General features: G+C 34.9%; 1 protein-coding gene across 1 annotated transcript; it reads left to right on the forward strand.

The window, feature by feature from the left end:
• Window positions 1-270: 270 nt before the first annotated feature.
• On the forward strand, window positions 271-2,834 carry LOC122013939 (zinc finger CCCH domain-containing protein 17-like). Its single transcript, XM_042570150.1, has 10 exons — window positions 271-846; window positions 977-1,075; window positions 1,229-1,324; window positions 1,436-1,525; window positions 1,673-1,774; window positions 1,881-2,030; window positions 2,139-2,258; window positions 2,360-2,422; window positions 2,513-2,610; window positions 2,711-2,834. The coding sequence occupies exons 1-10, from the start codon at window positions 271-273 to the stop codon at window positions 2,832-2,834; spliced, it is 1,518 nt and encodes a 505-aa protein (XP_042426084.1).
• Window positions 2,835-13,054: the final 10,220 nt, after the last annotated feature.

The raw sequence follows: 13,054 nt of genomic DNA on the forward strand, positions 1-13,054 counted from the left end.
AGTTGAGTGTTCGTAAAGTATCATTTATGGATAAGATTTAACTTTTTTTACTTATAAAGTTTAAAAACTAACGATTAAATTTTAAAAAGCGTCGACTTAAAGTTGAGTAAATAGCCCAGTGATGACATTAACCCGCCTAATTATCAAACATCCCGCCATTTTTAGGATTACATATAAATGTTTTAACCTATCGTGTTCGTAATCATTCTTCAATTCCTTCCTCCCCAATTCAAATTCCAAACTCTTTTCTCTCGATCAATTGCGGCGGAGATGGAATCGTGTGTTCTCCATCGCAACAAGAGGGTGGTTCTTCAGAAGCCGCCGGTGGCGGTCCCTTGCGTCTTCTGGCGCGCGGGTCGATGCAACCGTCGACCTTGTCGCTTCCTCCACGCCGAACAGCCCCCATCTGCTCCGGAGAAAAACACCAAGCGCAATCTGCAGACCCCGTTGTCATCTCCGGCAACAAACGCCAAGCGCAATCCGCAGACCCCGTTGTCATCTCCGGCAACAAACGCCAAGCGCAATCTGCAGACCCCGTTGTCATCTCCGGCAACAAACGCCAAGCGCAATCTGCAGACCCCGTTGTCATCTCCGGCAACAAACGCCAAGCGCAATCTGCAGCCCCCGTTTGCTCCGGCAACAAAGAGCATGCGCAACCTGGAGCCTCCCTCTGCTCCGGTGTCAAACGACAAGCACGATCTCGCATGGAGGGGAGAGAATACTGCTTCCTCCGTTGTTTCGCCGCATGCTTCCTCCGGAGCCAACCTCTCTACTGTTGAGAGACCGAGACCTGTTGAGTCATTCGCCGACGAGATAGTCGCCGACACTGCCCCAGCGAATCAGCAGGTCATCATCTAGGTTTTTATTTATTATTATTATTATTATTATTATTATTATTATTATTATTATTATTATTTGTTCAAATTCAATTATATCGTTGTTCATTTAATTATATCTTATTATTCTGATGTAGCAGGTCACCGCTGATGATAAGAATAAGATCGCCGCTGATAGGGACACGGTTCGTAACGAGAGCAATTGCTCTCTTCTGGCCACGCTCCGGGGGCATCAACAGGTGATAATTACCGATATAATAATATTTTTTGTTTGAATTTTATAAATTCTTTAGTCATTTAATTTGTTCTTTAATTAATTGTTTCATGAATTCCTATTCATTTAATTAATTCTAGCTCGTTTTTATTAATTGATTTGGTGATGGAATTAACAGGCCATATCTGCGATCGCATTAGCATCCGCTACAAACAGATTGCTCTTAGGAAGCAAAGATGGAACCATCAGCGTCTGGGATTCAGTCACCGGGCAGGTTAATTAATTAATTTTATAGAATTTAATTAATATATAAATTAATTAACATTATTAATTAACTACCTCTTTAATTAATTTGTTTACCTAAAAATCATTAAACATTTTCCAGCGTGTTCGTGTAAACATTATGGGTGCTGAAGTTGGAGCCCTCCTCACTGAGCAACATTGGAGCTTTATGGGCGTCTTCGATTCTTTCCAAGTGAGAACTTCTGACTCATATATATATATATATATATATATATATATATATATATTTATTTTCATATTTTATTAAATTGTTTTTGTTTGATGACTTACTAATTAACCTTATTTTAATTAATTAATTAATTAATTAATTTATTGACAGGCCTACAATTCACATACCAAAACTCAGTATATAATTGAAGAGCTTGGAGGACAAGTTCATGCTATAGCTGCTTCGAATGGATTCGTTTTTGCTGGTATCCAGGTATATATATATATATATATTATTTTCAATCACGTTTTAATATTAAATTATTTGATGTGACTTTTCATGCAATAAATCTCATTTTTGTGTTTATTGTTTGTTACAGGATGGATCCATTTTGGCTTGGCAATTCAATTCAGAAGAATTAATTACAGTACAGCCGATGGCATCTCTCGATGGGCATCTACTTCCAGTAATGTCACTGCTAGTGCATGAAGATAAACTCTATTCCGGTTCTATGGATCACACAATTAAGGTATTACAACAACAACAATTATTATTATTATTTTTTTTATTTTTATTAAATGTTCGAATAATGCATGGTCATTTTATAATTAATCCCTTTATTTTTACTTGACTTCAGGTGTGGGATCTCACTTCGTTACAATGCATACAAACAATTAATGGTCATACATCATCAGTGATGTCGCTGCTTTCATGGGGACCGTATATCCTATCTTGCTCTCTTGATAACTCAATAAAAGTTAGTATTATATTCATTGCTTTATTGTTTCATTTATTATATTGTACATGATTTAATATTAACATTTATTTATAATAATCATTTAATTTTTCTTTGTGCAGATTTGGGCCACTTCCGAAGGAAGTCAACAGTTGGAACTAGTTTATACACATCAAGAAAATAATGTGAGTAATTTTTAATATTCCCACTAGCTAGTTTTAATATTCTAATGATCGTTATTTCACCTTTAATTACTTTTTGTTTAATTTCTTCAGGGCGTGATTTCTCTTTGCGGCATTAGCGATGCTAATGCTAAGTCAGTATTGATATGTGCACGCAGTGATCGTTCCGTTTGTCTCTATGATTTGCCATCGTATGTGCTAATTTAAGATTGATTTATCATCATGTTTATTCTTTTGAAATTATGAGAGAATCGATAAGCATGATCTTTAATCTTTGTTCTTGTTTTGCAGATTCACGCAGAGGGGCCAAATTCACTTTAGTGAGGAGTTGAAGGTGGTCAAAAGTGACCCTAGTGGTTTATTCTTTACCGGCGATGCCGCTGGAGAGCTTAGAGTTTGGAGCTTGTCCAGCTGATTTGTTTCCTTCTCTACTTGAGACATTAATTGTTGTACTGGAAACATTTTGTTAATATATATAAACATTCTTTTTTTCATTACTTAGCTTGTAATTTTCACTCTGTGTATATGTATACTTATCATTGTATTTGTAGTTGATACATGAATTCTCTAACGGTCTAATTCAGGTTGATACTAATGGTCTAACTCAGATTTTGATAAATGACAAAGTAGATTAAGTTAGTTTCATTGTAATCTAACACATTAATTAAGTGTGCAGGAGAAGCCCAGACTGATCGACGGGCTGACTAGATATTTGACACGAAGTCCAGATAGGTCAATGGGTTGACCTGATAGTTGGCGTGTAGCCCAGTCTGGTCGACGGGCTGACTGGATGTCTGGCACGAAGTCCAGCTAGGTCGACGAGTTGACATGATAGCTGACACGAAGTCCAGACTGGTCGACAGGCTGACCGAACGTCTGACAGGTAAGTTAAGGTGAGTCACTAGAGGGGAGTGACTTGGTGAGGACGAATTCCTAGTTAGGGAACTTAGGCGTCCATCCAACTTAGAACTATTTCGAAAATTTAAGTTGAGATCTTGACTAAATTCCGGTCTCGGTGAGACGGAATATAATTACTATTCTTTTATTATATTGTGCTAACTTCTGTTTTGCAGGGTAGTTTAACTATTATTTTCCCTCGGACTAACTCTTTCTTGCAGGAGAAGGACTTTCTGGAGAAAGGTGGTCCGGGCGCCCGGACGTCCGGAAGGTAAATTCTATCCTCGACAGCTTGGAGCGCGCTGATTGGTCTGACAACGTCACGGTCCAGGCACTCGGAAGGGATCTGGGTGCTCGGAGCATCCTATATAAGGAGGGTGAGCCCTGGAGCAAAGAACAACTGACAATAACGTCTTCCAACGCCTGCTTTACTACGATGTACCCCTGCGACGCTGCGAAGCTTCTCCAATAACGTACTGAATTTTCTTTCCTTTATTGTTGTTGGTATTTCCTCTTTAAAAGTTCTTGTACTTTCATTTGTAATATTTTTGCGAACTATTAGTGATTGCCTAACGAAAATACTCGACAAGTGCGGGCCTTGCAGTAGGAGTCGACCAAGGCTCTGAACCAAGTAAATCGATTCTTGTTAACATTGTTCTCTTTCTTTTCCGCAGCGTACTCGCTACGAATTACAATCCAACAAGTAGTATTAGAGCAGGTACCGCTCTAGTTTGGTGCAACCACCAATCAGACACGGGGGTGAAATTTTTTTTTCAACTTTAAGTTATTACGTTATAATCCAAACTTGTATTATTATCTTTTTTTGAAGTTTTTTTCGTAGCAATTAAGCTGAACTGGTGCAAAACCAATTCAGTTTTAGATTCTTTTTAATTTAATCCTGCACTAGTAATCCAAGACCAAGTCTTGGGATTTCTTGTATCCTTATTTGTTTGTGTGCAAGGTAAAATGTCTCAAATCGAAGGTTTCAGTACAGTCCGTCTCCCTCTATTCAGCGGTGACGATTTCCCTTACTAGAAGAAGCGAATGGAGGTCTATCTGAAGACCGATTTCGACCAGTGGCTCAGTTTCACCAGAGGATACAAGGCGCCAGTCGACAACTCTGGAAACCCACTACATCCAGAATAGTGGACTCCGGACATGAAAAGGAAAGCCTCAACGGACTTTAAAGCCCTCAACACGCTGCAATGCGGACTGACGAGGGAAGAACTGAACCGAGTGGGCCCACACCAAAATGCGAAGGAATTATGGGACAAGCTGGTCGAACTACATGAAGGAACAAGCGATGCCAAGGTAACTAAACGTGACCTTCTTTTATATAAACTCTTTAATATTAAAATGCAGGAAGGAAAAAGGGCAAGTCAGCTCCATGCGAGGATCAAAGACATCCTCAACGGACTTCACGCAATAGGCTACCAATTGGAGAATCGCGACTTAATCAGGTACGCTCTAAACACGTTTCCTCAAAATGCATTGTGGGCATCCATCGTGGATGCCTACAAGATTTTGAAGAATCTCTCTAAGTTAAAATTAGACGAGTTGTTTTGCGAACTTGAGTTACACGAGTAGACTAACGTTAGAACCGAGAAAGGAATCGCTTTGTTTACAAGTTCCTCCAAAGAAAAGATGAAGACCAAGCCTGAACCTGAAGATGAGTCTGACCAAGATTTAGAAGACGAAGAGTACCTGGTGAACTTGGTAAGGAAGATGTTCACTAGGAGGAAGAAGAACTTAAGCAGAAAAGACCTGCAGAAGATCAACTTCCTAATTGAACCAAGGAACATGACTTGCTTCGGGTGCAACAAGAAAGGTCACTACAAGAATGAGTGCCCGAAGATGAAGAGCGATAAGTCGAAGACAACCATGAAGAAGGATCTCAAAGCAACATGGGACCACTCGTCTTCAGAAGAATCGGAAGTCGAGGAGCAGAAGCACCAAAGCCACCTTGCGTTGATGGCTTGCGAGTCAAAATCGAAAGATGGGTCCGAACCCGGATCGAGCCACAAGTCCGTACAAGTTTCCGTAGGCCCTAAAGAGGTATACCTTAGTCTAAATAAGAAAATTTTCAAAGTCATTGCATGTTTAGATAAAAAATTAACTGCAATTGAAAATGAAAATAAATTGCTCCTTAAGGAAAATCAAAACCTCAAGGAACAAATCACAAATCCTAATCCAACTCAAGATTTAACATTTGAGGAGGAAAATTTAACACTAAAATAGAAATTAATAAATTAAAAGCGCTTTTATAAAAATTTACAGCAAGATCTAAAAATTTAGATTTTATTTTAAATAGTCAAAAAGCCGTTTACAATAAATCCGGACTTGGCTACAAGTCACGTTCAAATAAAACGTTTATATCACTAATAACTCAACACAAGCAACAAACTAAAGCTTGGGTTCCGAAAGCGTGCTTAACCATACAAGTAGGAATTAACCAATATTACATACCCAAAGATAAAATATACTATGTAAAATTTGATAAACCAAATTAAAAGCCAAAACACAAATCTAGACTAAATAAATCAAATCAAACTATTTTAGAGCCTATCCAAATTCGGGCGATCATCAAGTCAAATATAATTATAAAAGTAATCGACATAAACCCAAAATTAAAACCTAAATTAGATAAATAATTCAGGGGGAGACTCTAGAATAGTTGACACCTCCAAAAATAACCTATCCGGCAGGGTAATTAGGTCTAGTATTAAAAAGGGCCATCAGTTTAACTTGGCCTACGGTACTGGTGAAGTTTTGGATGATAGTACGTTAGGAAAACTTTGTCTATGCATGTCTAGGAAGATATGACTTCGACTTGGTGCATTTGGCTTAGTGGAACTAACCGAAGCTACCTCTTACGGATCCTAACTAGTTAGACCAAGGTTTTGTATTAAGTTTAGTGAATAAGACTATTTGAAAAACTTCGAAGGCATGATTACTCTAATGATATCGAAGTGACTCACCATACCCCAGAAGTTTATCCAAATAATGCATGTTTGTTGAGCCTAAAGTTAAACCTGAATCTAACACAAAGTTAAACCAAACCCTAAAAATCGAATTTGACTCATCTCACAAAATTATAGGATTCCCTGATTGAAAATTTATATCGGGTGAGATGACTAAGGACCAAAATCAAATTCAAATTAAATTAAATTAAATTAAATTGAAAATTTGATTTCAAAATTATTTTAAATTAAAAAATTATTTTAAACTTAATTATCTTAAACTTTTTTAACTTAAAAATTATTTTAAATATTTTTAACTTAAAAATTTATTTTAACCTTAATTATCTTAAACTTTTTTAACTTAAAAATTATTTTAAATCTTTTTAACTTAAAAAAATTATTTTAAACTTAAAAATTATCTTAAACTTTTTTAACTTAAAAATTATTTTAAATCTTTTTAACTTAAAATATTATTTTAAACTTAAAAATTATCTTAAACTTTTTAACTTAAAAATTATTTTAAAACTTTTTAACTTAAAAATTTATTATAAACTTAAAAATTATCTTAAACTTTTTTACTTAAAAATGATTTTAAATATTTTTAACGTAAAAATTATTTTAAACTTAACAAATTATTTTAAATCCTTTTAACTTAAAAATTATTTTAAATCCTTTTAACTTCAAAATTATTTTATAATTTTTTAACTTAAAAAATTATCTTAAGGGGTTATTCTAAAGTAAGAAATTTAAAATTATTCTTAATTAAATAATTAAACTTAAGAATCATTTTAAGTAAATTTAAAATCAAACTCAAATTAACCCTAACTCCTACCTATTATAGGAAACCAAGTGGATCTTGGACAGTGATTGCTCCAAACATATGACTGGAGATAACACCAAATTCACTCAACTTACCTACAAAAGCTTATGAACAGTAACCTTTGGGAACAACGACAAACTCAAGATAATTGACATAGGTAATATTGAACTTAAAACTGACATTATTATTACAAATGTGTTACTTGTTAAAAATTTCTAGTATAACCTTTTTAGTATTAGTCAATTATGTGACACTAGATATAAGGTTAAGTTAGTATCTTCGGAATGCTTAATCGGGCACTTAGATAACCCTACAATAAGTCTAAAAGGGTTTAGAAAAGACAACATCTATGCAATTAACCTAACCACTTCTTCACTTAAGAGTTACTTAACATAAAAAGAAGAAACTTGGTTATGAGATCGAAGAATGTCACACACAAACTTATGAAATATAAGCAAATTAAATGAATTAGTTAGAGGATTACCAATATTATCTAATTTAGACTGAACAATCTGTAATGCTTGTCAACAAGGAAAGCAAACAAAATCTACTCACAAACCAACTAATCAACTTCAAACAAACTCTATACTAGAACTTTTACACTTAGACTTATTTGACTCCCATGGGGTCAAATTCATAAATGGAAGTTTATATTGTCTAGTAATAATAGACGACTATTCTAGGTTCACATGGATAAAATTCTTAAAAAATATGGATGAAACTTTTGAAACGTTTACAAATTTTTACAAGCAAGTTGAAAATGAAAAAGACCTTAAAATTAAAAGAATTAGAAGTGACAACGGGAGTGAATTTAAAAATCTTAATTTTAACAAATTTTGTCTTGAAAATGGATATCATCATAAATTTTCGTGTCCTAAAACACCTCAACAAATTGGAATTGTAGAAAGAAAAAATAGAACTCTACTTGAAGCCGTAGGACAATTCTAAATGAATATAATTTACCTAAATACCTTTGGGCAGAAGCTGTTAGTACAACCTGTTATGTGCAAAATAGAACCACAATAAATAAAATACATAACAAAATCCTCTTTGAAATATATTATAATAAAAAACTCAATATAAAATACTTTAAAGTATTTGGATGCCAGTCTTTATACTAAACACAAGAGAACACTTAGGAAAATTTACTTCTAAAATAGAAAATGAAATTTTTGTAGGATACTCACTAGACAGTAGAGGTTATAGAATATATAATAAAGTTACACTAAGAATTGAAGAAACCTCAAATGTAAAATTCAAGGAATTCAACCAAAACCTAGAACAAACCCAAATTCAGCCAATTGATTTTAGTCAAGGCAATAATAATCACGAAGGACCCAGTGAAGATTTAAATCACGAAGAAGAAGATCAACCTCAAGTGAATCAACCTCGTAGATCTATAAGAGTCAACCCAAATCATCCAATTGACCAAATAATTGGTGATCCAGACCTAAGGGTTCATACTAGGTCATCCTTTAGAAACCTAAGTCAAATATCTCTGATTTCAAAAATTAAACCCAAAACCATAGCTGAATCTTTACTTGACCCAGACTGGGTCATAGCTATGCAAGAGGAACTAGCTCAATTTGAGAGAAATGAGGTTTGGGACTTAGTACCACCACCCAAAAATAAGAAGATAATAGAAACAAAATGGGTGTTTAGAAATAAATTAAGCGAAACTGGGGAAATTACTAGAAACAAAGTTAGGCTAGTTGCTAAAGGGTTTAGTCAAGTAGAGGGACTTGACTATGATGAAACTTATGCCCCGATAGCTAGACTAGAGTTCATTAGAATGTTACTCAGTTATGCAGCCCATAAAGGGTTCAAACTGTATCAAATGAATGTCAAATCCACCTTTCTAAATGGACTAATAAAAGAAAAAGTTTATGTAGGACAGCCACCTGGGTTTGAAAATTTAGATCATCCTGACTATGTGTTTAAGCTAAAGAAAGCATTATACGGACTTAAGTAAGCACCTAGGGCATGATATGAAAGGTTGACCTCTTACATAATATCAAAAGGGTTCAACCAAGGTCAAATCGACCAACCTTTTTTGTCAAATCAATAATAGAGGATATCTTTATAGCCCAAATCTATATAGATGACATAATATTTGGATCAACCAACTCAGAATTTTTATAAGAATTTACAATTCTAATGGAACAAGAATTTGAAATGATTTTAGTAGGTAAATTAACTTACTTTTTAGGATTACAAATCAAACAAACAAATGAAGGTAATTACATTTATCAACAAAAATATACTAAAGAATTACTTAAAAAATTCGGGATGGAAAATACTAAAGAAATAAAGGCACCTATGGCAGTTAACACAATCCTAGATGACGATCCTAATGGTAAACTAATTGATTTAAAATACTATAGGAGTGTCATAGGTAGCCTATTATACTTAACAGTAAGTCGACCCAATATTTTATTTGCAGTTAGTATGTGTGCTAGATACCAAACCTGTGCTAAAGAATCTCATTTGACTAAAGTCAAATGAATCTTTAGATATCTTAAAGGAACATCAAATGTAGGAATTTGGTACCCTAGAACTAACAATTTTGAATTAATAGGCTATTCTGACTCAGATTACGCTGGCTGTAAATTAGACCGAAAAAGTACAAGTAGTGGATATCAACTACTGGGCTCATCACTTGTCAACTGGTTTAGTAGAAAGCAACACTGTGTTGCTTTATCTACTACTGAGTCAAAATACATAGCTATAGGTGAATGTGTCGCACAATTATTATGGATGATGCACACCCTAAAAGATTTTAATTTAAATCTTACAAATGTAAAAGTATTAATTGATAATGTCATCTCAATTAATTTAACAAAAAATCCTGTGCATCATTCAAGAAGTAAACACATTGAAATTAGGTACCAGTTTATCAGAGATCATGTCACTAAAGGAGATATTGAACTCAAATATATTGAGTCAAAGTTTAGTTTAGCTGATATATTCACTAAACCTCTCCCTGAAAGTGAGTTTAGTAATCTACGTCAAAAATTAGGAATGTGTTTAGTAGACTAGGATTCTTAAATTGCAGAAATTGTTTTAAAAAATGTTTTTCTTAAATTCTAGAATAAAACTTTTATGTATTCAAAATTTCCCATTTTTAGAATTTCAAAATCAATTTTAGCCTTAGTTTAGATTACTTCCTTAGAAAGCATGTTCCTATAGATCTAAGGTTTGAGCATCTCACCAACACACTAGGGTCAACTTGTTTGTGTATTTCTAAACTTAGAAAGGGGTGAGATGTATAGGCAAATTGCCTAGACTTAAGATGCTTATTTCAGTGCATCGACATAAGTCTGGGTGTTAAATACAAACCACACATCAATTAGGTTAAATTATTTAGCTTAGTCAAACACTAACTGATTACAATTAACTTAATCTGACTAACCAAGTGAAAGTTGCTATCCTTTGATAGTTAGCAAGTAATTATTCGGTTAGACAGTTATTTTTTTATGTCAGGTTCAGGAGGAGGATTAATTCAAGTTATTTTCATACTTAGTACCAAAATTATTTTCTCCGCTTTGAAAATATTTTTGAAAAATATTTCCTTAAAAATATTCTTTTTTTTTAAATCTAACCTTATAAACTTATTTTTGCAAATCTAATTTGATAAATCTATTTTTAAAAACTAGTTTTTATAACACTAAGTCTTTGAAAATTGACTTTTATATAAAACTTATATACAAACCTAGTTTTGAAAATTCGATTTTACAAATTCAGTTTTGAAAATTAGATTTGTAACTTGGATTTTATAAACTTGGCTCTGTTAATCTTACTTTTGTAAAGTAAGTATATTTGAAAATTAGCCTTTATAAAACTTATATTTGAAAATTATTTTTTAATCTTTTTTTCAAAAAGCTAGTAGATAAAGTTTAAAGTTTACAAAGTTAATAAGTTATTTTCTAAGTTAGCTATTTTTTTTTAAACTTAGCTATTTTTGAAAAAGCTAAAAAATAAAGTTTAAAGCAAAATGTTCTATGTTTTTACTCCCCCAAGTCAATCTGATTTCAATTTGTACTTTCTATTGCATTTTTGCTTGGCCTATGATTTCTATGTTTTTTTTATGAATGTCAAAGGGGGAGGGACAGTGGCTTAAGTTAGTAAACAAACAAAATCCTAACCTAAAAACCATCTTAATTGATTGCTTACCTTTTTGCATATTTTCACTAACTTAACTCAAGTTGTCATTGCATCAAAAAGGGGGAGATTGTTGGTGCGGTTAGCACTAACGGTCTAAATCAGGTTTTGATGAATGACAAAGTAGGTTAAGTTAGTTTCATTGTAATCTAACACTTTAACTAAGTGTGCAGGAGAAGCCTAGACTGGTCGACGGGTAGACGGGATGTCTGACACGAAGTCCAACTAGGTCAACTGGTTGACCTGATAGCTGGCATGAAACCCAGACTGGTCAACGGGCTGACCGAATGTCTGGCACGAAGTCCAGCTAGGTCGATGGGTTGACCTGATAACTGGCATGAAGTCCAGACGGGTCTACGGGCTGACCGGATGTATGGCAGGTAAGTTAAGGTGAGTCACTGGAGGGGAGTGACTTGGTGAGGACGCGTTCCCAGTTAGGGAACTTAGGCGTTGATCCAACTTAGAACCATTTCTGAAATCTAAGTTGAGATCTTGACTAGATTTTAGTCTCAGTGAGACGGAATCTAATTACTATTTTTTATTATATTGTGCTAACTTTTGTTTTGTAGGGTAGTTTAACTATTATTTTACCTCAAACTAACTCTTTCTTGCAAGAGAAGGACTTTCTGGAGAAAGGTGGTTCGGACACCCGGAACTGGTCAGGACGCCCGAAACTGGTTCGGACGCCCGGAAGGTAAATTCTATCCTTGACAGCTTGGAGTGCACTGATTGGTCCGATGACGTCACAGTCCAGGTGCCCGGAGCATCCTATATAAGGAGGGTGAGTCATGGAGTAAAGAACAACTGATAATAACGTCTTCCAACACCTGCTTTACTGCGCTGTACCCTTGCGATGCTGCGAAGCTTCTCCGACAACGTGCTGATTTTTATTTCCTTTATTGTTGTTAGTATTTCCTCTTTAAAAGTTCTTGTACTTTCATTTGTAATATTTTTGCAAACTATTAGTGATTGCCTAACGAAAGCACTTAACGAGTGCGGACCTTGGAGTAGGAGTTGACCAAGGCTCCGAACCAAGTAAATCGGTTCTTGTTAGCATTGTTCCCTTACTTTTCCGCTGCGTACTCACTACGAATTTTTTGATCAATATTCACCCCCCCCCCCCTCTATCAACTTTCACAATCCAACAAGTGGTATCAGAGCAGGTACCGCTCTAGTTTAGTGCAACCACCAATCAGATAGGGGGGTGAAATTTTTTTTTCAACTTTAAGTTTTACGTTATAATCTAAAATGGTATCATTACCTTTTTTGGAAGTTTTTTTCGTAGCAATTAAGCTGAACTGGTGCAAAACCAATTCAGTTTTAGATTTTTTTTTTATTTAATCCTGCACTACTAATCCAAGACCAAGTCTTGGGATTTCTTGTTTCCTTATTTGTTTGTGGGCAAGGTAAAATGTCTCAAATCGAAGGCTTCAGCACAGTCCGTCCCCCTCTATTCAACGGTGACGATTTCCCTTACTGGAAGAAGTGAATGGAGGTCTATCTGAAGACCGATTTCGACTAGTGGTTCAGCGTCACCAGAGGATACAAGTCGCCAGTCAACAACTCCTTAAATCCACTAGATTCAGAACAGTGAACTCCGGACATGAAAAAGAAAGCCTCAACGAACTTCAAAGCCCTCAACACGTTGCAATGCGGACTGACAAGGGAAGAGATGAACCGAGTGGGCCCACTCCAAAATACGAAGGAATTATGGGACAAGCTGGTCGAACTACACGAAGGAACAAGCGACGCCAAGGTAACTAAACGTGACCTTCTTTTAAATAAACTCTTTAATAA

This window comes from Zingiber officinale, chromosome 8B (assembly GCF_018446385.1).
Source record: "Zingiber officinale cultivar Zhangliang chromosome 8B, Zo_v1.1, whole genome shotgun sequence".
NCBI lineage: Eukaryota > Viridiplantae > Streptophyta > Magnoliopsida > Zingiberales > Zingiberaceae > Zingiber > Zingiber officinale.